The following is a 27,670-nucleotide window of genomic DNA, read 5'->3' on the forward strand; positions in this document are numbered from 1 at the left end:
AAGCAGGGGAAAAAAAATCCCCGGATTGGACCGTAAACAAGAAGCATGAGAGAGTGTGAGAGACAGATTGAGGTTTGCGTGGATGCTGAAGGTATACACGCGGAACACGACTCAGTTTCAGGGCGTTGATGTTGAAGACATCATCCTATATGGTGAGTGCATCTCTCCATCCTATTGCTGTGTAATGATGTGATGTTAACTTAGCCTATATATACGGTTAACGAACATTTGGATATGTTTAAAGCAACTCGAAAAACTCCTGCAACGGATTGAAGACCGAGAGCTGCGCTGGAAGAAAATAAGAGAAACCAGAGAGCAAATGTAGAGGAAATATTTAAGAAATAACAAAAACAACATGACAGATCAACTGTCATCAGGATGATATTATGTTCTTTTTTTAAAGCTAGACACCTTTACATCTTATTGTCCTAGAGATAAATATCAGAAAGAAAAACTCAAGACAAAAAAAGATGAAGGCAGGAAAAATTAGCGCGAGGTGTTTCGAGTGCACGAAAGCGTCACACACGGTCACTACGTCACTAGGGTTAAAACACGTCGCTATACGTGCACACACACGGTCACTGGGGCACCCTACTAGCGACAGAACATTTATTTATTTAAAAAATATTTATTGAATCCTCTCTAGTACCTACATGGTTTGATAATGTAGAAATAATAGTAGAATAAATATAGCCTATGTATGTTATATGTTTTTCATATGAATTGAATTGAAGCACAGGTCTGAAAGAGTTGTGAAAAAGCTACAAAGTGCAAGTACCCAAGCAAAATGATGGTTGGAAAGCTATTTATGAAGGCTGCCTGCATTTATATTTTAGTGAAGTCGTTTGAAACAACAAGACTTACAATGTGCATAAGGTTATACATCATGGTGAACTAGCCTACTTTCTACAAAACATGATGTTCTGTGGCTATGGAGTAAAGATTTTGAGAACCACACACCAGCAGTAGCCTAAATGAATTAAAGGGGCAAAAAAAAATAGTTTTAAAGGATTAGTAGGCCATCACATTTTTATACCATAGCTTCAAAGACCAACACCACAGAGTCACATCTGTACTATAAATATGAAACTAGCAGCAGAAAGTTAACCATGCACAGCCTGAAGGAAATGGGTATGGCTCTGTAAAATATCTTCCTACCAGCGCTGACACTAGCTTAAAAAAATCCTACATTTATTTTGTCTAATGTGTACGTCAGCAAAAAAGTAGCTGTGGCTCTGCAGGTTCTTCAGAGACAGGTTAGCTTTTCATTACACTGATTCCAGTCTTAATGCTAAGCTAAGCTAAGCTAACAGTCTTTGGGCAATGCACACACGTGATGTCACGTGGTGTCAATCCTCTCACTCAACAAGCGAAATGTCAAGCTATCCCCATTGACTCTATAAGTTATTATAAATGATCAGGTGTTAAGGATCAGGGAACACTGGAAGCCTGAAAGCTAGGAAAAGTACATTTAACTGAAAACGCTGCTATGGAAAGTAGTTAGCAACAAAAGAAGGCTAAAAACATTGGTCTGATTATAATTGTTGATCTAGTATTGATTTAGGAAGCAATTGTAGCAATTCACTAGAGAAGCATCACAATGTAAAAGGAAACCCAGAACTGTCATACCATATTTAAGTAACATTTACATTTACATCTGGAGTTTCTAATCCCTTCATTTTGTGCTGCACATACTGAGTCAGGCTCTGCTCCCAGCGTTTGTGCTTTATGTCACATTCCATGTAGCAGAATTCACGACGCTCATGTGACTGCTTACATGCTGTGTGAACACTGTATCCCACAGCTTTCATGCCCTCAGACCACTCAGGCTGAATGTAGGTTTCATGAAGCGGAAATATATTCATCTCAAACCTAAAGCTGTGCTTTTTTTTGTACAAGCTGGTAGATGAGTGTAACATGTGCAACATTACATATTTGTGATTTGGTTCCCAGCGAGAGGCTTACCCAGATGGATGCAGGTGTTTACCTAGAGTAGACACAAGGAGCTGTCTCTGATGCCAAAGGGCAAAGGAGGAAATTGAACTTACATGGAAACAAAATGAAAAACATAAAACCACTGACAATACTATTTTGTGTCTCTTCATAATAATTACAGTAACATGATCTGGCTGGAAGTTAGAGTGATGCCCCTTTCAAAGGTCATGCATTCATTCTTTTGTCAATGTGTACAGGTCCACACTGGTGAACGTGCTGTGAAATGCCATTAGGCAAGAAACTTACAGTGATCCTTAACATCTTTAAAACGCCTTAAAGTGATAGTTAAGGTAACTGGAAGTGGGGTTGTATGAGGTAATCAAACGTATGTACCTCACTACTCCCACTTTATAAAGTAGATAGTTAGCAGTCGATAAGGCTCCTCCTCAAATTTAAGCAATGACAACAAATTTTTACCAAAAGACCCACAATTGATAATTACGATAAAGGTAGACATTTTATTTAACATTGAAGGTATGAAAATGTAATCCCTTTTCCTAAAATTGTAGAGCCTGAGCCTTTTTTGTTTTTGCAATGTTAATGTAATTGAACTTAAAGAGGACATATTATCCCCCTTTTCCATCTTTTCAAACAGTCCCTGTGGTCTAAATGAAACATCTGTGCTGTGCTTTGGTCAAAATATAACATGAATCAAGCACCAGAGGAGGTTTGTGACCCTGTATAAACCAGCTCTCTCAGAACGCTCCGTTTTGGTGTGTGTGTCTCTTTAAATGCAATGACCCCCCCCCCCCCCCCCCCCCCCGAGTTTTCCTGGTAGACATCACTCCTCTGTAGCGAGAAAAGAAAAGGGCGGACCAAAAGTTTTGTTCTAGGCTGAGGGTGGAGTCCATGGGTGGAGATACCAGGGGAAGAGAGTTTTTTTTTTTTTTTTATACCAGAATCCCACTGTGATGTCACAAGTTGAGCAAATTTGAAACAGAGCATTTTTCTCTGTGTTGTAAGACTTATGCAGACCACAAACAAAGGACTGGATGGGTTTAATTTCACATTTTGTGGGTCAGTAGACACTCAGGTTACCCAAATATAAGTTCAAAAACACTGTAGAAGAGGATTTTTCCCAATATGTCCCCTTTAAATGTTAGGCCAGTAACGTCTGTCTGTGTATAGCCATAACAGGACCTGTATAAAAGTCAGGAAGCCGGGAAAGACAGGAGGCTAATTTGACCCAGACAGTAATTTGTTGACAAGTTTTTTTTTCAGCCAGCTCCAAATGCTGATTAGAAGCAGGCTCAGAAGGCAATTATTTGCCAGGAGGCTAGCACTTATGTTCCAACACACGCGTTTTGATATTATTAAATGATATATTCAGAGTACCCATCCACTAGGCCTTTCAGGGGCCCAGCCATTTCTGTGGGTGGGCCTGCCTGTGTCCGTCAGGAGGGCAGACCTCTTTACAACCTTTCTCTCAAATTCAAGTAAACCTGATGAATAGATTGAATGAACATGAAGCACATTACTCAGTCGCTAATTCCCAGTGCAGCCTCCAAGTTATTCTATTCTATTCTTCAGCTTAAAATGCTACGATAGTTTGCATGAAGGTTAATGCTAAAGTGCTTGACCCCCACTTTTGAACCTCCCTGCTTGTAGAACAAAGTGGAATAATACATTATCAGTGGTGTACAGTGCGTAGTCTGTCTGCATAATCACTGCTAATTATTCTAACCCACAGACTTCTGTGACGTAAATTTCAAGTGAGTTATTCAGTTATTCAGCACAGAGCACTCTGCCATGTCTTAACGTGTAGTCATAGTATGACACAAAGACGACCCTTTCCGCCTGTGATGTAACTGCAATTTCACCAGCATGCCACTTCTCTTTGCATTCAACCCTTTTCTCCTGCTCTGTTTTTGTGAGCTCTCCCTCTCTTTACATTGTGCTTTGCATTAGGCGTACATTATTATGTTCTATTTTTCAAAATGTTTTTATTTTTCTTGACAGCATCCCGGGGACACAAGAAGGAATGTGCTCTGAATTATGCTTTGTGAGAGAGAAGAGAAAGAAGCACAATAAACCACTCTGAGGAATGTGGAAAGTCTGCACAAAATTAAAACATCACCATCCAAAGTCCAGCCTTCTTAGACTACAGTGGACATTTCAAATCTTTTTTGACCACCCGAGAGAGGCCTGAGGGATTAAATCACATGCTCCATCAAGAGTGATCACAAACCAAACCTGCTGAGACCTCACTCTCCAGTGCTGTCCAGTCCTTGAATGCTTTCTAGGAGCTTCGATCAACTCAAACTTTCCAAAGAAGTTAGCTTATCTCGCTCGGAGGAGCCTCTGATAAACGCCAGGAACAATTCATGTTTTTTCTACTGAGGGTCTGAATAAGAGCCGGAGCCCACTGGAGGGTCTCAGAGACACTTTTTGGGACCCTTGACTTGAAGGAGAAGGTCGCTGCAGTAACAGAAGTGATGGGCAACAAAAATGCCACCATGCCGAAAGGTCCTGGCACCGGAACTACACAGAAAGACGAAGAAGTGTGCTTAGACAGTGCCACAGGTACAAACTCATGAGTGATGTGTGAATTTTATATTTGTTTATCTCTTTGTTTTCGTGGGGGTGTTGGGTTTTCTGCAGTTTTAGCAATTTGGATGTTAATGATGACCCTTTCAAGTATATTACTAATATTACTAAATACATTCAATTATTGAAGATTGATGATAAAATATCTTTAAAAAGCTCTAAGCTGGCTTTTTGTTAATCTTATAGCAAACAGAGAGACACATAAGAAGGACACATTATTCTATAGAGAAATGCTGATGGAGGCCTTTTTTAGAACGGCTCAAAGCTTATCATCCATCTGTGAATCGCCGTTTCCCACAAATTGCTGCAGTGCTCCGGAAAAAACACAGCTTAAGATGATCAGGATGATACTAAGCTGTAAGGAAGTCACAGCCAATACGCTTGGATGTTTGTAATTTACAATACAGCTTGAGCCGGTAGGCTAAGTTACATAAGTGTGGCACCATACAGCTGTGGCTAATCGTGACTAATTGTTGTAATAATGGCTGCAGGCGTGGGTTGACATGCTGTCACTTTACATAAACACAAATGTAGACTTTTTTGTAGCTCGCGCCAGTTCACTAAAACATCATCAGGTCATCAAGAACCTATGTGTTGAAAGTATATAGGAGAGCACTTTGGATTATGGTATTTGACAATCACCCATTGCAACCTGCTGAGCTAACAGCATGCGTGTCAGTTAGCGTTAGCATCTAGCACATCTGCAGGGGCTGCCATGACACACACACACACACACACCAGGGTAAATACAAGCAGACTGACAAACTGGCTGACAGTTTTGTAATCATCATTTTTTTTTAGCTTTTGTTGTGTTTTGTAACATGTTAAAAGAAACAGCTCGACATAAAGGTTAATATGTTTAATAGCTTTTATCTTACTGAGATAAAAAGACTGATGCCACTCTCATATCTGCTAAAAAGAAATCCTAAAAGGGGGAAACAGCTTACCTACATTTGTCCAGATGTAGAAAAAGCCACCTCACAGCACTTCTAAAGCTCGCCTGTTATAAAAAAACATATCATGTCTTATTAGTTTAATCTCAGCAAAAATGGAAATGTAAAAATTGCAAGTTTATGGTGCATTACATTTTGATATCACATATGGATTTTTAGTATTTAAAGTCAGGTTTCCAGGGGCTTTAAGGGGTGCTCTCATGTTGGCCATTTTTACGTTATTGGATCTTGTCATCACTATGAGATTCCCAGCATCGATGGGGAAGGGGAAGATTAAAAAAGTTACTGTGTACGGCCAAAAAAAATAGTCCCTGTGTGCTTTTGGGGCAGAGCAACCCTTGCTAATAACCCTTTTTATGCTAATGCTAAGCTAGCTGGCTTTTGGTAATATCTTCATACACAGTGATTGGTGTTCACCTTCTCATCTAAGTCTCAGCAAGGAAGAAAGAAAGTCTATTTCCTCAAATGTAGAATCATCAGCCTGTTAAAGGAGCAGTGACATACTTAGGCTGTGAAAATCGCTCTGTGGCTAGTGTTTGGTTTGTCCCCTCTTGGTTACCGTAGCAGCAACATGGTAGACTGTGGATAAGACGTTCTCTTTGTAGATATAAAACGCCCTTTCTAAGGTAACAATAAGGAAACACATCTTATCTGAGGTACTAAAACAATAATTGAAACATATTTAAGGATATTTTATTCCATTTCTGCTCACAACTCTTTAAATGGATGACCAACTCTTTCATATTAGACCTCCAAACTAAAGTCAGTGAGCTAATGTTGGCCTACCACATAAACAGTAAAAGACTCCGGTGATTTTCTATTTCATGTCTTTAATCTAAAGATGCAGGATCAAAGCTGAGGGCACTTTTAATCCCTCATTTAGAGCAAGCTCTAATAAATCCTGACTGTGTTAATCGACATCATTAGAGTGATTTTGTTAGGTCCTCAAGAACTTCTGAACATTTTACACATTTTGACTTGGCTTGAGTAGTACTCCTCATGGAGAGTGAACTGATTTAAATCTATTAAAAGAGTATTTTGCCCTTTCAGGTAACAATGTCAAATGCATTAAGTTTACATTTCTATCACTGATTGATTAAAGGAACTGTGCAGAAACACTGCAGCAAAGATCAGAATGTACTCACACACCCTGCTAGAAGTTATCATGTTATTGTTAGTGAACATCTGAAACACAAGGTGTATCTCATTCTAGTGTTTGTCTGTGTTTTGCGTTTCTAGGAAGTGTCTCAGGAGATGGACCGCCGGGCCCCAGCCTGGAACTCCTGGCGTCGCTGCAGTCCCTCAGAGACAACAGTGACTACACACTGCTGCCACACTCCCTGCACCAGGTGTGTGTGTGTGTGTGTGTGTGTGTGTGTGTGTGTGTGTGTGTGTATTTAAATCTTTAATTGAAGGTGGGAGCAGTTTTTCTCCCAAATCAACAGGGATCTTGTGTCTTTCATTAGTGAGACAACATATTTCTGTGTGGGCGTGTGTGCGTCTACATGTGTTTGTGCGTTTCTGTATGCCTGGATCTGCCATCATTATGACCTGATAAAAAAAGAAATGTTTTCTCAGTTAGCTGAGACAGTTAAAAAAAAACCTTCGAACTAGTAAAGCCTCAAAACAGCTCGTTAGAGGCTGCAAAGAAGAGAGCTTGGTTTATAATTTAAAGGCTCAGCTGTCTCTAAATCTTGAACGTTTCTCTGTAGATTCATCTGCTTGAGGAGAAATCACTTCAGCATAGCAACTGGATTTATGCAACAGCTCTACTCCGCAGGTGCAGGGATTTGAACTGGCAACCCTCTGCTCTTTTGTTCGTCTCCTGCCACCTCCCCCGCCTCTGATCACGTGTTCAGAATTCAAACAGACTAATTAGAGGTGTGATAAATATAGTTTGGTCTCTGTGGTTTGTTGAAAGGGATCCCAGCAGTGGTTTCATGTTCCACGTGCGACACTTTGCAGACCCGGTTTTTCCAACAACACATTATTTACACATTAAGATTCATTTGTTTCAGCTTTCTCATCGGTTTAGGACGCTTGTAGTTAAACGTCTTCACAACCTGCTGCAGTAATCACAGAGCTGTTTTCCTTCAAATAAAATGAGAGGAGAGGCAACGCAGTGCAAATAGTTCCCTGACAGAGCAGTTTCATGGCGTGTGACTGTAAGAGTAATCTTTTTAAAACATAAATAAACATCAATTAGGAGGGATTTGGTGTGAGGGATGATGTTACCGTACAGATAACTATGTCTGGCATGCAGGCTGACTCTGAGCAGAAACATGTTCGTAGTCTTTCATAGAAGGGTCCATATTTGGTTATATCTCCTAGCATCTGCTTTTCTGGTGCACCAAATATTTCATTACCTTATTTCCTTTATTAAATACTGAACAGAGCCCCCTAAAAGAAAGGAAAACAAGACAATTTGATGTATCAAAGCAGCACGTGTGTGTTTCCATGACTTGAATATATTCCATTTTAGTAGGTTGTTGGGTAACTGCAGCTAAACTATGTTAATGACAAATGCTGATAATAATATGTATGAATGGAAATCTATAGAACCAGGTCATTACATTACTAAGAAATGAATATATGCATATTAAGCAATAAGTTCTTTCTACCATGAATGAAATCCGTGAATGAACCTGTAAGGGACACAAATGGGTCAGGGGGTTTCCAAAGTTACCAAACACAGGCACATCACTTATTCAGGGGCTTATTCTTAAAAATCACTAGATTTGATGCACAAAGACTCACAACACTATGGCTCCCAAAGATATACTCATTTATTTACTTAATGCACTAAAGAACACAACGTTTGGGGCACGACCGCGCTCTTCATCAGGGGCTGTGAGGTTTCTAAAGCCAGGGCTTCGAGATGAAGTTGGTACATCCTGATAACACTTTTTTTTGCTCCTGATCAAACTGAAAGCTGTTAAAAATGGACACTGTCTGTTAGTGCCTGAATCAGTTCATTAATCTAAGATGACAGAAACTGTTGAGGGAGGGGCGGGGGGGCATTCTTCGAGCACTGGAGGGGGGAACCTTTCACACGGCTGTCCTCAAAGGTTCCTCGTCTGTTAATGCCTCCTGAAGTGAAACGTTTGTTTCAGTCTGCAACTCTGTTCCAACAAGAGGCAGGGTGTATTGCACATAGAGATAAATGAAATGATTAAAGACCCTGCAGACTAGTAAGTAAGTGAATAAATAAACAGTCTGTTTCTCACTGAGCCTGCAGCTAGCAGAGCTTCTGTTTGTTTGGCTCTTTTTTAGAACATAGTGACAGCAGTGAATTTATAGAAGTCACAAGAAAGAAGTCTATCCACAGTTTGCATCAATCAAAGATTGTGATGATTGTGACATGTGTGGAAGACATAGATTCGACTGAGGAGATGCAGTTGTACAGAGAGTTGTGGTCAGTAGTCTGAGCAGAGAAATGAATTAAACCAACCAAACAGAGTCCATGGATTTATAAGTCAATCTAAAAGAGCGAAGTTAACAGTTCAAAAGAGAGCGAACAGAACCTCTTCTGGTATCCCTCAAACCACTTAAAAAAGGAAAACTTAAGAGCACAAAACATTGGTATAAATGATCCAGGTGCAGGCACTCAGGTGGGTTTGAAAAATCTGAAAGGCCTTTAATTCATGGGGCTAGAACATAGACTGTAAATATGAATAGACCAAGCCTGAGTGACGTCAGCCATCTGTTACGGCAGGCGGTTCCAGAGGATCATCAGTAGCAGCCGCCATGTTGGAAATGCTGTCTCACCCTAACTTTCAGTCAAACTAACGTTGGGCTGAGAGCCGAAGCTGAGGCAGGTTTTAAGCCTCTTGACGAACCATAACATTGCGCCCACCTGTCAATCGGGTCAGCTACGCGCCTAACTATGGATAACACGTATCATTCATGGAATCAAAATGGAGCCATTAAAAAAAATAAAAATCACGCCCCCCAGTACAGTGTGTGCCAGTGATGAGAATAACTAATCGTTAGTTGTTTTTTGTACCAGACTGTAAACATGTTCATTTCTGATGTGTATATGTAACTCTGGTGCTTCTGCAGTCAGCTTCAAGCGGACACTCGACGAACTGCAGGATTTTGCAGTTCCACATAGGCTTCATTTTTTTCAAGACTGGAAGTTGCCACCTGGGCTACAAACATTTAAAATACACCAACGCATATCGGCTTGCGCCTTCTTCAGGATGTTGTGACACACTGATAGTTAGCAGTTACTTTCATAAATGAATCTACATGAGCACACTTACTGTACTATCTTAGGGATTCAAAGACGCAATCTGAATCAGGCACGTTTTGATCTGAAAAATCTGAATGAGCAATTCTCCTAACTGGTGACATATTATCGCCTTAATCACCTGAGCATTAAAACCTGGAAATTAGTTTGAATTGATAATAAAGTTATGGCTCTAAAACTTCCCAGTATGATTGAATACATCAGAACAGCCGAGGAGCTGAAACCTCCCTGGCTTTAGATTGACTTTGTCATGATCTTAACAGGTTATAGAATAGAAGATAAAAAGTGGATGAGAAGAAAAGCCCCCTGAGACACGTTAATCCAGACCATAATTAGTTTCATGTGACTTCATGTCTGCTCGGGTGTGTGACTGTCTCTTTCTCTTTGGTAGGACGCTGTCATGTGATCTTCAGCTCTCAAGGAATTTGGCGAATTAACCAAAAAAAAACCGTCCACGTTTAGTTTAACAGGCAGAGCCAAACTGATTCGATTGATTCAGACAGCATGGAACATCACACATCAGGCTACTCTTAGGAAAGCCAATGAGATTGTGAGTGTCCCATCCCATGTTCAACATACAGAGTATGAACTCCTGCCCTCTGGTAAGAAGTTCAGAGTTCATCGTTGGAAACCGAACCGGTTTAAAAATTCATTCATCCCTGTGTCTGTAAAGCTTTTAAATAGTGGCAAACAGGATAGGGACTATAATTTGTCTTTGCGTTTTTGAACTTATGAACATTTTAGTCATGTTATTTTGATTCTTAAACTTTTCTAGACATCATATATACAGTTCTTCAATTGACTTAGCAGACCCTTTTATCCAAAATGACGTACATCAGAGAGTCAGTACAACACAAGCAAGGATCTAGAGAGGAGGAAACAACGTCAGGAAGTGGAAACAAACAGCTTTAAGTCTGATCCAACACAAAGGTCGGATAGGCAGAGCACAGCTGTTCTTTAAAGTTCTAATCAGCATCACAACCATCCTAAATATCATAATAAGCAAAACTATCACCATCATCAATCATTAAGTACAGTATGTAGGTGCTCATAAAGAGCTGGGTCTTTAGCTTTTTCTTAAAGGTGCAGAGGGACTCTGGAGATCCAATGGAGTTTGGTAGTTCGCTCGAGTCTAGTTAGAGACTTAGGGCCCTGTTGTGAAGGTTACATTAAGTTATTTATTAATGTTCATTGTTTTTATGTTTCAGGTAATGATGTTGATTGTTGTCTTTTTATGGCTGCAGCATGGGTGAAGAGCCCAAGACACATTTCTCACTTTGTGGGACAAATAAAGTTAATCTTGAATCTTGAACACTCAAACTAGTTTTTGAAGATATCATCCTAAGTGCCCTGCAGTCCGGTTGAATATCACAGTTCACTTCACATCACACATGATGTACAATGCTTTATAAACTGCACTGGTATGACTCATGTTTAATCTCTATGTTTTGAATCCTTTTTTCTTTCAGATCGCAGAGGCCTACTCGCTCAAAGAGGACTGTATCCTTCCAGCTGCACAGTGACGTCATCTTTTCTACTTTCATTCAGTGTGACATTTACCAATCACTTGTGTTTTCCATTTGAGCCTGTGGCTTAGCCAGACTGGTGCATATGATCAAAAAAAGAAAAAGTATGATATGCACTCTGATAAGTAAGCTTCTGTCTCATTTGATTGAGAGGAGGGTTTACCGCTGCACAAGTCCTTCTTTTAGTCTCCTGTTGTGGTCTGATGAAGGACATTACATGACACTGATCCTGCAGTGACAAACACAAGAATATCCACTTGTTTGTACATGTGAAAAAGCTTTTAAAATATGCAAATCATGAGAGAGGACAAAACACTCTTGTTATCTATTTATCTTTCTATCTATTCGCCTGTTTTCCATCTTGTTTTTCTCTCTAAGTCACTCGGTATTCCCTGTACTTTGGATGAAAGCCCTGAAATCCTGAAGTAGGAGTTTCCTCTGGCTCTGTTTTGCCGTTGGCCTGGCAACAGCTGTGAGCCAGTTATGTTGAAATGAGGACAGTGTGTCAGTGGGGGTGAGGAAGAGGGCAAGGAGAAAGAAAGATAACATACATGTTATCATATAAACTGTGAGGATTTGTGATAAAGTTACCCAGATGTTGAGGATATCAGAAAAGGAATACATGTAAACAGGGAAACTTTGTTTTAATGACACTGTTACTTTCCAGACAGACAAACTAAATCATTAAACAAAGATCAACTCAAAACTAATTTTAACAGCCCACAATCCCTGACTGAGTAACACAGCAGTCCCAACTCCAAAAGCCTCTCTCCTCCTGAAGCACTGGGCCTTTAAGTCCTGAGGCCAGGTGCAGCTTGTTGAGTAATCAGCAGCTTCACCTGGGCAGAGAGAGACAACAGAAGTGGAGACAAACAATACAGTCATAACAGTACACTTCTAAAAAGCTAGAAAGACGACATTACCTTGACTTAGAACTGTCAGACATATACATTTCTTCAGCCTCAGCAAATCACGTTTCCTTTGCAGCTCTCAACATACACTTGGCTCCTTTCCAAATAGAGATCTACTATGAGGGGTCTTACACATATTACAGCTACACAGACCTAAAAGAAGAATCAGATGGTAGAAAGATTTAAATTCCTACATTAACAAAACTTACCAAGATGAATGAATGTATGAAAATTCATACAAATACAGATAGCAGATAAACATCAAATAGGAGGCTTACATCTAGTGACTCATACAGAATCAACGTGGATCGTTAAGATGTCTATTAATGGAGAGAACTATTGTCAGGATTAAATCCAAACCTTTCTGGTAAATATAATTTAATGTGAAAACTGATTAATGAAATTTGAGCTTTAACTAATCAGAGGTTTCTTAGAATGAAAGTCTAAGTTGGTGTCTTTAACTAGTGATGCTACCAGACCAGTGGGCCATTCACTTTCTGCAGCTGGAGAAACTCTACCATGAACGTCTGCTGTCCAACCTCGACACCCTGCAGGAGAACTGGGGTACTGCTTGCATCTGTTCTTTTCCTTTATAATATATAACAAGTAGAGACAGACCGATTAATCGGTCAGCAGATAATATCGACCAGCCAATAATATCAGCAGATATTAGCTTATCCAGTGACTATCGGTATTTTATCTCAAATATGTGCCGATAATACTAGATTTATTCAACAGTATAAAAGCATATCATTTGAGTTTCATTTTATTAAACTAGCAATTGTCTTTCACCATCAGAGTGTGCTATATGGATTACGAGCATTATCACTCTCCAGAGTGTCAAACGGTGATGTACATATGCAGTTACTTTCCAGCTGAGTGACCATCTTGTCATTGATATACATCTTTTCCACAAGTGTTTGATAACTGCATTTGAGGGATCAACACAATAAATGTGTACACTTATATCTATCCATCTCTACAATTTGAACATAGAGCTAAAAAAGTTATCGGCCGATATATCGGTATCTGATTTTTTTTCTCCCCAATATCGATATTGGTATGGGTATCGACCCCAAATATCCCAGTTAGGCCTTGAAAACAAGTTCTACAAATTGCCAAAACATAAATGCATTAATTTTCATTATAGAAAGTAATAGAGGTTAGTTTATTCATATTGTTTGTACCTGTACTCCACATGTGTTGGCAGAAAGCCAGTTGAGGGAAAAGAAGAACACTGAATGCAGTTTGCCTGATGAGACGGACTCCATCAGTCAGGAACACATGGAGACTCTCGGCCAGATCTGCAGGACACACCTCAGGTATACCACAACACATCGACTCAGCATTATCATGCCAAAGACAGATACATGCTATATGCAACATTTTAAACATAAATATAGCAGATGTCGAATACATCCTAAATAAATACATCCTGAAGAAATGACTCCCTTAAAAAAGTCAAACCCCCTCTGGGTTTGTTATTTTGAGCTTTGTATTCTCACTGATGGGACGATGTTTCCTTCAGCTCGTTTACGTTTAACTAAGAGGCTCAAACATGTTTCCCATGTGAACACCTTCCTGAGAGACAGTCCAGCCCAATTAGAGACGCTGTTTGTCAGCATAATGGCGGAGTGTCATCGCACGAGTACAATTGCAGGAGAACCAACAGACCATCCGAACTGAAGATAAAACTTTGGTCTAAACTACTTAAAAGAAATTAGAACCAAAACCTCTTTGGGCTGCACATCAGAATTGAGATCGGTCCCTCAAACGTCTGCACTCGGTCAGAGCGCTAAAGGAGCAGCGGGGGAGGAGGGGAGGTGGTGCCCTGAGGGAGTTTTGTTTGGTGTGAGAGACTGGTGCTAAAGAGCTCCATCTACTGCATCTAAAGTCGCTTATTATACCTTTAAGTGCCCACTCTGTTTGAGTGTAACGGACATCAATCTTTGTCTCACATGTGGAAACAGTGTGGAGTCCCAGTCCAAGCTGACACATTGATAATGCATGAAGGCACACTGAGAATAAAAAGAAAACACACACATGGGACTTGGTTGGAAAAATCAATATCCTAACAGGGAAGAAAAGATTTCCGCAGGATTGTGATTTCCATCAGAGACAGACAAATACCGCAGGTCTGCTTGCCAGATACTGTTGTGCCCCACCCCATCATGTGACTCTTGGTATGTTATTGCAGCCCATAGACATTTAGGGTGTATATGATTTGGGGAAATGGATGCCAACTCCAGCTGGAAAGGCCTGAATGATATTTTAGCATTCTTATATGTTTAGTTACACCATGTCTGCTCTCTAGTTTTACCTTTCTATGTGTCTCTTTTATCTCTCATTGACTGTCTTTATCGCTCTTTCTCTGTCTTGACTTTCCTTTGCCTCTGTGTTTCAGACCCTCCATCAGTGTGGAACAGGTAAGCCATGTAAATATGATCTTTATGTATTTATCTCTGCTCATTTTAAACCAACATAAACATTAATGTTCTGCGCTCCATGTTTTCTTCAACAGAACGAAGAAAAAATAACCTGGACAGACATTCAGAGCAACAATGAGGCTCTACAATCCGGCCATGAAAACGGTAAACATGCATTTCTACCTGTAAAAAAAAACGTACACTTCTAAACCATAGACTGTAAAAAAGACTTTAAACATGTAAACACTACATCTACTTCCCTGTAAGTGAGCAGAGAGATGCTAACTGCATGCTAACATGCTAACAATGACAAATTTCACACAACAAGGAAAATATGTATCATGTCAATATATATTTTACTTTAGCATGTTAGCATGCTAATATATGCTAAATAGCCTTTCAAACCATGTGAATGTCAATACTTCATATAACAACTTAAATAAATCAATAAAAAAACATGACTCAATGTTGGTGCTATCTATACAGAGATTCAATATGCGGACTCAGCGGATGCATAAGACCTACGCTTTGTCCACACTGACACATGCAGACGCACACACTTTGAGTTGCTTACATAAACATTTCTTACATTTCTATCCCTTTCAATTATTTTGACCTCTTTGTGTTTGCAGGACTATAAAACAAAAGTGACTTACTAAAAAACTTTTCCACTTTACCTCTCCTATAGTCGATGGAAAAAAGAAGACGAACAAATGAGAATAGAGTAAATTTTCCACCACCTCCTCTAATCCTCTTTCAAACCTCCCCTAACCTCCTAATCCACTCATGGAGTCATGTTGCTCCACAGGGCCTCTGTATCACTACGACGTGAGATCAAACACAGCAAGGGAGGAGTAAAAATCAATAACCAATAACCAATGTCATTTGTTGTCCCACATGCCAGTCAACAAGCCGGAAACAACACACCAGGATGAGGAACAAGATCACAGGGCAAAGAGCTCAGATTCAGAACGTGCCTCACCACAGAGCGGCCATCAGGATGAACGTCAGGAGGAGGATGGAGGAGAAGAGAGGTACGAGGAAGGCCACAGAGTAGATGAGGAGGAGGAGACGTGTGAGGAGACGCCAGAGGAGGAGGAGGTGAAGGTGGAGTGGCCGACAGGAGTCCCCCAGGCTTCAGATCAGGACCTGGCCAAGCTGTCCAACACAGAGGGGGTAGGAATGCATATTGTGTCTGCTCGTAAATCTGACAAATATTACTAGAGAGGGTGAATTATTGTTTTACAGCTACCCCGCATTATTAGACTGTCACAGAACCTGATTTAGTTCAAGATAAATGTATAAAATCACCCTGCAGGAAGAATATGAATATATTTCCTGCTCTGTGTCTAGTTGTTCCGTCCTGTATATGTATATCATCTCCTGCATGCATTCATCCTTCCCTCTCTTCCTTCCCTTCCCTGATCTCCTCTTTTTATGCTGCCTGTAATTCTTTCAGCCTGAATACATATGGGCTGCATTGTTTCAGTCCTATTCAGCTCTTTGTCTTTACTGGGACACTCCCTAAAATGATCTCTCCCTGGTCTCTTAGTGAGATCATCTCCAACTTCTCCATGTCCCAAAACCTCCACCCATGTCCCTGGTATGGCCTGACACTTGGGATGTTCAGCCTGCCAAATGGGCTAGATTACTGATCCGAGGCTGAGAGCCAAGACATCATGACCCGGCTCAGACACTGAGCTGGACGGGCCTGGTGCTTTAGCAGAGATGCAAATGTAATAAGAGCTATTCCAAACAAGCAGACATCGATGAGGTCAGGATCATAACAGTTATGTAATCCAGCAGAGGTTTGATGCAGACGCCTTTATTTTGCAATGCAATACATCAGGGTTTGAGAGTTTTTAACTAAACAAGTTTGTTGCAAGTTTGTTCCCTTTTTTTCAGTCACTGGATAAGAAACATTATCTTTGTCACTACACCTTTAATTCAGATTTAAAAAAAAAGAAATACCCAATGGTGGAATACATTTGCAGAATAGCAGAAAGAAAAACATCCTTTTTTAAACAAACTTTTAATATTTTAATATGAAGGAATAACTTATTGAGAGCTCTTTCATGGACTTGAGTATCCTGGTTTTGATTGGGTTTTTCAAGTATTTTTGTTTGTGCATGTAAACATCATGTCATGATTTCAGAGCCCTTATCCTGATTTTTGCTACCTGGAGAACTCTGAAAGAAAACGGGATACTGTGGCATGTGTACGCCTCACCCCGGTTTCTGACAGCTGCCGACTACCTGCGCAGGCACGGCCTCAGCCAAGAGCCAAGAGACGTATCGTCAAAAATAAAAACATGGAGGCAGCAACGAAAGAATTAAATATATTGGAAATTGAAAGTTTAGAGGAAAGAAAGCTATAAAATGCTGAGCTATTAAAGTCTGTGGTAAACAACAGGACACCGTTTTCCCAAATAAGACGCAGTAATGAGAAAGCAGGATACTGGTTATTATCATGTATACAGGGATATGAATTACAAAGGTTTCTTTGTGTGCATTTAAACAACATATCCTGAATATGATCAAACCCGGAGATAAGGCTCATAACTAGGATTCTCAACTCCATATAAACACGGCCATTGTTTTTTAGATCATTTATTTTTTGAGTAATTTATGAAATTATTTGATGGTGGGAGTTGCAGAGAGCTATGAATTCTGGGAAAGAGAGGGATTGAATTGAACATTGCCCACTGCAGTGAGGACTCACCATAGATCAGTGATCATCGACTGGCGGCAGTATTGACAGGCTATAGAGGTTAGTCTTGTATTACAGATCCTGTATCTTGAAATCTCCCAGCCAGGTGTTTGCTTTCCAAACTCAACCTCCAGCAAACTGTCGAGCTGCCAGAAACATGTGAAGCCACAATACCTCCCCCTCAGTGGATGCTCACTGCTTATTCACTCCTCTCCTGGCCTAAACAGAGACCTGCTGCAGACACAAGACACCGCTCTATATTAGATCTCTTTATACACCTTGTTATATGTGAGAAGGACATACTGTTTTCTTTCAGATAGCAGGGAATACATTCTTGGAGTACTTGACCATTTATGGCGTTGAATGTTTCTTAAGGTTCTATTTTCTGTTTTTTTATTTTTGTCTTGGACTGGGAGAAAATCAATTGAACACGCTGAAGAACAGCTTCTGCTTGAAACATCCTTGTGGCAATAAAAATAAACATCTGCTGGGCTGTCCCTCTCCTCTTTTCTTGTTTTGGACACTTCTTCAGGCTTCAGCACTCAGCTGTTGAGCTGTGTGCGAGCTAAGCATGATTTTATTAATAATTGTTTGACATTCAGGATCCATGGAGGATTTTTTTCTGCTGACGTTAGTGACTCCTGACTTTAGTACTACTAGTGCCACAATTAGGTCAACATGTGTTGTTTTTACTACAGCTGACAAATGTACGACAAGAGTTAGCTTGGATTACAGGGTTATACAGGAGATTTTTATTAACTGTGATATTCTCTTGTTTTTTTTTTCAAAGTCATAGTGCCATAGTCAGGTCAGTTTTTCCTCTAAAACTTCAGTTTAGGGCCAAATATTGCAAAAGTAGTCACGTCCTCAGGCATTGTTTGTGCTAGTGCTAACAAGCCTGCTAACATGCTAACATGCTTATCTAAGATAAGTTAGCATGGTTAACATTATACCTGCAGCAACACATTGTCATTTTCATTGCGAGCATGTTAGCATGCTGATTTGACCATTGAGCTAAAAGAAGTAGAGTTTGTTTTGGATGCAAATAATAGAAACAATATCATGTAAACACCCTTAACTAAGAAGCGTTAGCATTTAGCTCAGCTACATCCTTAAGCCGTCTCTATCATGGCTGCAGGCTCTCAGTTTTGATGTAATTGACGTCCATTCTGTAATTTGTTTAATTAAATAAATATCGATCAGTCAGTCAGTGTATTAGTTTATTTAGCACCAAATAATAACAGAATATATCTAAGGACACTTTACAAAAACAGTAAGTCGGGACTGTACTCTATATAGTAGCGATGCACCAATTGTGAAAACCATGATTTAAATCAAAAGATGATTCTGATGTTTTTGTCACTGCTTCTTTTGGTTCAAGTCTCCCAAAGTGACATTTTCACACATGTTTAGAAGAGTTTGTTCAACAGGTGACTTCTTCTGTTAGCAGTTAGTAGGATTAGATGCCATCATGGATGAATATGAAACAACAGATAAACATCGGCTACTGACATCGGTCCATGCCACATTACCGTAAAACTTCTATTAATTGCCCGGGCTATTGTCCACAGCAAAGACAAGAAAGACTATACAATGAACACCAGAAAGAATATTTAACTAGTCACAAAATGAGGACATAAATCAGTCATTTGTTGTTGTTTCGTAAAGTAGCATGCAAAAGTGCTTCATGGCCTGTACACATTGTTCTTCAGTCTTTCTTTCACAGATGTTGAAGTTCAGCTTTCATTTTTGTGTCTTGCTGCTTTTTCTCCCCACAAACTATTTCAACACTAAATGCCCCTGATTAACAGCTGCCTTTATTTGTCAAAACATGCAGCAACACCAGGCTAGGGACTGGGCCTTAAATCACGAGGAGCTTTGATTTGAAGTTTTACGGTATTTGCCAATGTTTTGTCCACAAGGTCAATATCAGCCGAAACCGACATTTCACCGATGCATCGTTGCATCCCTACTTTGAATTATTATTGACAGAGACCCGACATGAATCCACCATGAGCACAGCACAGCCTTTTTAACAGCTGAAAGGGAAACTTCAGAAAGTCAGATACCTTGAGCAGAACCAGACTCATGGTGAACAAACCATCTGCTGCGACTGGAGGGGTAATAGTGATGTAATAGTGATCATCGCTTAACATACTGTATGTGTAATATTAGCAGCAACAACTTTTAGTTATTATACTTTATTTTAAGTATGACTGGTAAGATTAATTGTAGCAGTAAAAGTTAAACTAGTCTAATATTCGCTCTTAGAGTTTTGATCATCAGATTATAAAAGTGAAAACATTCAAATTGAAATAAGTCTTGTTACAGATGAGACTGAAATTGATGAGCATTGCAGCATTCAGCTTCCTATTGACCCACTGAACTCAGTAAATAATTGACCTATAAACTACCGCAGCAGATGAGGCTGACAGATTGAAAATTGTCTCCACTTCAGTAGTCTGCACCGTGCTGTGTGGTTTCTGCTCTGTGGCTTGTTTAGAGATTATGATCAGGTCAAAGGTTCTGGTTGCGGTGGGAGGTATTAAAGTTCTGCTTGGTGTTAATGTCATTGCTGACCTCTGTTGACTGTGCATGGTAACTGATGTTTAAACATTAGTCAGAAGTCCCAAATGAGAATATTTTCTGCTTTTCTGTCTATGTACATGTGCCTCTGCAGCTCGGTTTATTTACCTGAGTGAAGCTTGTGTGGTGCTGCCCCCAGTTCATCTAAAATGCTACTTGTCTTCTGTTGACTAATACCAGACATGAGGTAGAATGTTTACCTTTTACTATAGGGATGCATCGAAGTAATGTCGCTATCGGCCGATATTGGCTCTGTTGTCAGAAATCGGCAAATAACGTGTCAGTAGACGATGTGTACTTGTTGTGTGGTATCAATTGAATGCTGCACCTAGTGGACCCAACGACTGGTTAAGAGAAGAGGTTTATTTAAAGGGCAAATGAAGTCAACTGTTGAACAAACTCTGACTTGTTTTCATGCTCAAACGTGAGAGAAATTTTGCATTGTGGTCTAACATTAAAAGAATTCATGAAACACACATTGGTAATCTTTATTTTAAACATCGGTATTGGCCCTAGGCTGCACGGTGGTGCAGTGTTTAGGGCTTTGCCTCACAGTGAGAAGGGTCCTGGTTCTAATCCCTGTTGGACAGGAGCCTTTCTGTGTGGAGTTTGCATGCTCTCCCCGTGCATGCATGGGTTGTCTCTGGGTACTCTGATTTTCCCTCTGGGATTAATAAAGTATTTCTGATTCTCCCACAGTCCAAAGACATGCTCGTTAGGTTAATTGGTGACTCTACATAAGCTGTAGGTATGAATGTGAGTGTAGCTGGTTGTCAGCCCTGTGATTCATTGGCGTCGTGTCGCATCTCACATTGGCTCCAGCCCCCAAGACTCTGAATGGGAAAAAGCGGTATAGGTAATGGATGGATGGATGGTATCTGCCCTGATTTTCCCAATCGGTGGATCTCTACCTTTTACCAATTATCAAGTGTTGTAGTGTGTTTAAGACAGGCTTCAGGTCATGTTGATGTTAGACTACACGGCTACACAGACTGTTTCTGGAGCTCACCCATTGGTTACCTCTGATGACAACTGGCCGAAGTAATGCTCTGATATGTTTACATTGACGGTCTTGAAGGTGTTTATTTAAATAGAGTACAGACAGAGACTGCTGATGATGGTAATATGGAATATTTTAGGTCACAAAACATGAAACAGATAAACGTCAACTTATGATTTAAAAAAAAACAACAAACTCGGCAATCTTTATACTTTTTTTGTTTAATTAATTTGGGCAAGAATAATATCATCTGCATGACGGCATGTCACCCCCTCTCTCTCCTCCCAACATTTCCTTCCTCTCTGGCTGTCCTAGCCAATAAAGGCAAAAAGGCCTGAAAAATGAATATCTTTCAAACAGCGTTTGAAAGATATTCATTAGTAAAACTGTCTCTGTTTATATGTATTTTACTGTTTATATGTATATTATTGTTTATATGTATTGCCTGTTGGAGCCATTTCAGTGAATACTTTGATAAGTTCACTACTTTACGTACCAATGGCAGGGATGTGTTTTGTGTACACTCTGTCCTGATCATGTTCTGGGTTAAGTGACCCTAAAAACAGGATTATAAGAAGAATAAGAGGAAAACATTAGCTGCCATTTCTCTTGTTTCTGTGTGTTTGTCCCTCAGAGTTCGGCTGCAGATGGTCTGGTGTCCATTCTGAAGAGGAGGAGAGCATCTCTGGATGGACTTCCTCCCCCCAATGACATCATCACTAAACAGAACTCCAAACGTAAAGTTCGCTTCAGTGAGCCAGAGGACGGCATTGAGCAGGGTACAGTTACACATCATGTTTACATTTCTATTCAAATGTATAGACATTGCACATTTTGTGTTCTATCACATGTTATATTGCTTTTTATATTTTTACCTGATTCTATTTAAGTTCCCTGTCAACAGGAGCACTGCTGATTATTAGCTTCTTACTTTACTTTTTGCTATATTTCATTGCTAATTGACCCTTTGTCAAGCCCCGCCCTCCTTAGTTACTGTTGCTAGGTCAGACATAATCGCTTGTCGCCGGAAACAATTCAAAATGCCCCAAGATTTTTATGAATATTCAATTGATTGGATTCTTCTCAAACCTTGGCGTCAGTTACATATTAAGGACAGAGATACAGTAGGGTGTATGAGGATAACTCAAAATGTCTAAAAGAAGACTTGTTAAGATCATTTCCAATATGACTGACGTCTGATGCTAGTGAAGTTGGCTAACGTTAGCTTTCCTCATGTGGCTGCTAACCATCTCGCCTCTACTGACCTACCTCTGGACTCCAATGACTCAATGACCATTTCTGGAGCAGGGGGTCTGTAATATCCGCCAACAGGGCTAACACAGTTAAGAGTTATATGCGCCATTTGATAATCACAGCAACATCGATACACGATGTGTATATCGAACACAGCAAGCAGCTCTTAACCATGTTGTGAATTAGGGTCATTATTCACTGCGACGCACTGAAGAGGCTCGGCCCAGGCAAAAGTTTGACTAACCGGAAGTAGCCCAACAACGGTTGCTATGAGAGGGAGCTCTCTAATTGGTGGTCAGCAGACCAATCAGAGAGCCAACAAAGGGCCAGCTGTTTTGCACCAAAACATTAAAACAAATGTATAAATGCACTTATCAATAAAACCTGATTCTGATTCTGAAATGCATGTGGTAGGATCGATCCACAGCAGCTACACTGGTGGTCATTTCTGCAACAGATAATTGTCACAACATTTTGACACCAAGACAAAGCATGTAACATTTGTCCATTTCTTGCTTGTAGATGAGGTAGGAGGAGATTCCTGCCTGATCCTGCTGCTTCTGTGTCTGGTTACCGTGGTGATCAGTATAGGCGGGACAGCCCTGTACTGCACCCTGGTGGACACTTACTCCAACATCTGCACCGACTTTGCTCAAAATGTGGACTTCTACCTCTTGAACATACGGAAGTTCTTCGAAGGTCTCGGACACTGGCTTCCTCTCCGGACTTAGAACTTTTTGATCTGCTCTCCAGACTCCTGCGCTGTGATTTTACAGTTTAGAACAGAGAGCAGGGACGAGGGGGGTCTCTGAGCACGGCACTAAAATGCCATTTGAGTTTGAGTTCACTGTGACTGCAAACGTTCGTACAGGCATTCATTTGGTGCTGCCATCCTGAGTGTTCAAAGCTATGATTTGATCGACAATGACTTGTGGGGTCTTTTAAAAGACTAATACACCTGAGCTATGAGTTTCAGATTTATGTTTAACTTATGGATGCTCAAAGCAACGCCAAATAGTAAAAACTGTCAGATTTCACAAGCCTGCATGTTGTGAGGTGAGAATTTGAAGAACCTCTTGTTTACTACTGTCTGTGTCGATTTTCCATCTTCAGCTGAACCTTGCAGACACCACACAGGAGGGCTAACAACACATGTGGTTTGAACAGGAGTACGAGGTTATCTGTGTTCTAGTGATTCACCCAGATTTGTAGCAATCTTAGTTGTGTATACGTTTGTATTTTGTTCCAAAAGGCTTCTTGATCTTGTCGTTTTTATATTTACAGAGATAAGCTCTCGCTGAACTTTTAAAATGTTATTGACCCAAATTAAGATTTTCTTTCCTTTTAAATCCATGTCACCATTAGCTTTTTCTCTGTTGGCCCATCTCTGTTCAATAAATCAACTACAGGGCTGTACCTTCATCAGACACATTACACAGCACGACTCTAAAGATTGATATTGTTTTGAAAAGCAGTGCTCACAGATGAGCCTTCATGATCATCTTGTTTACCTCAATATAAGTGGTTACTCTTAACATTCCTCTGATCTTCTAAATATGAGCGACATGAGATAAGAGGTACTGTACCTCACAGCATCAATGAGAAAAAGGCGTCATTGATGCTGCTGTGTACATAGATACGAGGACAGTGTGGCTCTTAGTATTGAAATATAAGTGAAACACTTATTAGCACAAAATATATTTCAGAGTTGTATGATCAACAGTATCAAAAATATTTCAGGACAGCCCACCAAAAAACAAAATTTTTATTACCGCAGACGCTGCTGTACTGAAGCAGCCTGGCCTTTAATCAGTCTACTAATATATGTCAGCTGTGAGTGACCCCGTTGGTTGACCTGAAGCCACTGAAGAAGGGCCTTTGCCTGAAAACGTCTGCGACAATAAAAAGAAGTGGAAGTTTAAGATTTTGGTGTGATGTCCTGAAATATTTCAAACACATTTTTTGGTTGAGGATTCAGCGGCCACATAAGTTACTGAGGGTGAGTGCGTGTTTGTTTTCTTATTTACTTTATGATCAACAGTATGCCACACTGTACTTCAGCTCCACACACTCAGGCTCTGACCCTTTGTTTTTATTCTGGGTGCTCAATGCTGTCCACATCTGGATTATGATCAGACCTACCATTTTCCTTTGACGTTGTACAAACACCTACATCCTGATGTTTAAACCCAATGCTGAGAGAAGTTACAGAATGGATTATTTATGACAGCAGGTGAAGAATATCAGAATAAATAAAAATGAAGATCAACTATTTTAATGCTACAACATTTAAAAAATATATCTTTCATGATAACCCTTAAGCACTTACTGATCAACAGAGCCCTGTTTCCACCAAGCGGTCCACTTCAGTTCAGTTGGATACAGTACTCATGTATTTGCATTTCCACTGTCAAAAGTTGGGAATGGGGGTTTAGCTTACATGTAAAGTTGTGACGCTTCTTTTATCTCCATTGGGGGAGAGAAATATTCAATGTTTTGTGTTCAGAGGTTATGCTGTGTTTGTATGATTTTGTCCAATAGCAGAGCGTTATGGAACAACAGTTGTGTTTGCTGGCTGGGACAAGTAACACAACAGAACATACTTAATGAAACAGAGATGAGTTCAGCATGTTCCTTTTTCCCCCCATTGCCTTGTACCGATGCTTTTACAGATTTTAGAAGATGTGTATTTCTCCTTCAGAACTTCTCATGTTTGAAAATTGATGAATGTTACTCCTGTCTTTCCACTGTGGATATTACATCATGCAATCCACCTTTTTATGTTTTAATATTTATGTTCAGCTGTGTCCACAAGAGAATACCAAAACATAAAGGAAAACCTGCTGCCCTGTCTGTTTTTGTCAAGGCTCCTCATTAATCTGTTGCTTTGGGGATAAACTGAATCGTTTGCCTCTCAATAATATCTTTAATCATTACATGCACAGGCATGCTTTTCATTTGTTGCTTTTAGACTGGTCATAAATGCTCCAAGTGTAATATCTGAACTTCCAATCAGATGTCAGAGAAAGCCAATGAATCCCCAACTGTTGTATCCACAAAACTCATCTTTATAATCCTGCAAAACGGCGTCTTCAATTAAATATGGGGAAGAAGGCTTACCGAATAATTCTCTTCTACTTTAGCATGGTCTGACCCACTCTTTTTAATCTTATACGTCATATTTCACCTTCACAGAACATACATTGAGGTAGATATGTTTGCCTGTTCTTTGGCTGCCCTTCCTTGAATTCTTACATGTCTAAAGTCAAAAGCAGGCACAGGTTGTAGGCTGTCGCAATAAAGATAGATCACATTTTTTAATTACACTCCACTCTCCTGTTGCCTGCGTCTGAGAGAGGCAGATACTGCGTTTTGTCACAGGGCAGATCAGATGTTTGACATTTTGGGAAGGGGCCGGATGTTTGCCACTTTTATAGGGGAGTAGGGTGTTTTTTGAAAGTGCAGATCTTACACTTCGTCACTGGGTGGAGCCAGAGTTCTGTTTTCTGTGGACAGAGGATTCATGGAGGGGTATGGTTAGAGACTTGTGATCTGAAGAAGGTGACTGGCACGTTATTGGAAGAGGCTGTGCTTACACTTCACAGGGCAACTGCTAGAGATTTGTGAAAGGGGCAAGGACATTTCATGAGATTTCTTAAGGGGTGTGAATAAGGGTTTGTGTTATGAAAGGCGTGTGATAAGAGGCTTGGGAATTCTTGAGGGGCTTGGTAAAAGGTATGTGATTGGTTGAAGGGGCAGGCCAGACGCTTGTGAAAGAGGCAGAGGTGTATGCATGAGATGGGGGAGTGGTCAATATTTGATTGAAAGATGTGGAAAAGCAGAGGGTTTACTCTTTGTGAAAAGGTGATGGCCAGTGTTTTGTGAAGTGGCAGGGACATATGAATGAGATTACTGAAAGAGCATTGTCACAAATATGTTATCAAGACGGAGCGTGGCTTGAGAGTCATGAATGAGAATGAAGGTTATGAATTATGTTTTTAAAAAAAATATATATTAACCATTGTATTATGTTACAGTTTGGGGTTTGGTTTTCGATGAACAGAAGGTGCAGGTTCAGATTTTTGGTTTGCTCTGGAAGGGTGCAGCATTTGTAAAGAGGCGGGGCTCCCAATTTGATACAAGGTGGTGGCCACTGATTTGTCTAAGGGGCAGTTACATATCAGAATCAGCTTTATTGGTCAGGTATGCTTAAACAAACTCATTTTACTTGGGTAAACTGTGCTGTCTTTGTACAAAGGTATAAAAATATTAACAATAAACCCAAAAATAAAAAAACAAGCAAAGACTAGAATCTACAAGGCTAAATAAGAAAATAATACAGAAGTGAGTAGTGCAAAATATGATGATGTAAACATGAGGTAGTTATTACAGTATTTACATTAAAAAGTGAGCGTAAAAATAATTTAAATTGAACAATATGCGTATATGTACATTCAAAGTGACAGTTTTGTTCCAGGGTTACTGCACAGCGACAGGTCTGACACTCTGTGACTGTTTAGTCTTACCACTGTGTTACAGGGGTAGAGGTGAGCAGTGTTACAACTTCTGAAAGAGCAGAGCGCAGCATTTTCCCTTAAAAAACAAGATATTGGTCTACACATTTTCATCGTCCTGCCTTGGGCAGCCATGTGGGTGTTCCAGGCACATCTCTGAGGTACCAATGCACATATTGTGTAGAAAACAGGCTGCCATTACGATCATCACCATAGCATCAATCCGGGTGTTCTGCAGATCGCGAAGACGCCTCCACTTGCACTTCATCCTGCCGAAAGCATTTTCAACAACCACCCTTCCACGGCTGATGTTGGCGTTCTGCTGCTGGTCGACTTCTGTTAGAGCCCCATTGTCAGGTTTCGGAGTGATGAGAAATGAGAAGGCCTCTCCTGTGTATGCGCTGTCTCCCAGCAAGCTGTACTCGCCCATCTTCTCCTGCCATGTTGAGTAGAAGTTGGAGGACTTTAACATCCTGGCATCATGAACCCTGCCTGGTGGTCCCGCAAAAATGTCAAGGAATCGCCCCCTCTCGTCTACAATCCCCTGAAGGAGAATAGAGTAAAATGATTTGCTGTTCATGTAGTCTCCTCCTCTTATGGGTGGCCTCTGCACCCTGATGTGGCACCCATCAATTGCACCGATGACACCATTGAGGCCACAGAGGCGTTGGAAAGCATCCGCAGATGTTGCTTTTTCACAACTATTTGGCCAGGAGATGAAGTGTTGTCCCATTGGACACATGATATTGAGCACCTCTAAGATGACCCTGTGTGCTGATGACTGTGAGACATCAAACTTGTCCGACATCTCCCTAAAGCTGTTTTGGTTGGCCATGTACCACAGGAACATTAACACCTTCTTTGTCACGGGGACTGGTGGCAGACCTTTACTGTGTTCCTTTGTTATGCCGTTCTCCTGCAACTTCATCAGGAGATAGTCAAACTGTGGCTTGGTGACTCGGAAATGGTGCGCAAAAGTGAGGTCATCCATGTCCAG

General features: G+C 40.4%; 2 protein-coding genes across 2 annotated transcripts in view; both read left to right on the top strand.

Annotated features, from left to right (window-relative positions):
- On the top strand, window positions 1-23,558 carry cnstb (consortin, connexin sorting protein b). The gene is made up of 11 exons (XM_061052585.1): window positions 1-152; window positions 3,955-4,518; window positions 6,735-6,844; window positions 11,217-11,247; window positions 12,662-12,748; window positions 13,395-13,506; window positions 14,589-14,610; window positions 14,706-14,775; window positions 15,515-15,786; window positions 21,540-21,684; window positions 22,682-23,558. Exons 2-11 carry the CDS (start codon window positions 4,431-4,433, stop codon window positions 22,888-22,890), a joined length of 1,146 nt encoding a protein of 381 aa, XP_060908568.1. The 5' UTR covers window positions 1-152; window positions 3,955-4,430; the 3' UTR covers window positions 22,891-23,558.
- Window positions 22,957-27,670, top strand: part of LOC132985278 (saccharopine dehydrogenase-like oxidoreductase) — a 15,780-nt gene continuing 11,066 nt past the window's right edge. Inside the window, exon 1 of the mRNA XM_061052584.1 lies at window positions 22,957-24,158. The gene's annotated coding sequence lies outside the window, so the exon portion shown is untranslated. The remainder of the gene's footprint in view (window positions 24,159-27,670) is intronic.

The sequence above is a fragment of the Labrus mixtus genome, chromosome 12, assembly GCF_963584025.1.
Source record: "Labrus mixtus chromosome 12, fLabMix1.1, whole genome shotgun sequence".
NCBI classification, from domain to species: Eukaryota; Metazoa; Chordata; class Actinopteri; order Labriformes; family Labridae; genus Labrus; species Labrus mixtus.

Excerpts from the sequence above, each read along its gene's own strand:
- cnstb (XM_061052585.1), top strand. The coding sequence starts at position 4,431 with ATGGGCAACAAAAATGCCACCATGCCGAAAGGTCCTGGCACCGGAACT. Across the intron at positions 14,611-14,705 it reads CCTCCATCAGTGTGGAACAG|AACGAAGAAAAAATAACCTG; the intron begins GTAAGCCATGTA and ends TTTCTTCAACAG. Across the intron at positions 21,685-22,681 it reads AGAGGACGGCATTGAGCAGG|ATGAGGTAGGAGGAGATTCC; the intron begins GTACAGTTACAC and ends TCTTGCTTGTAG.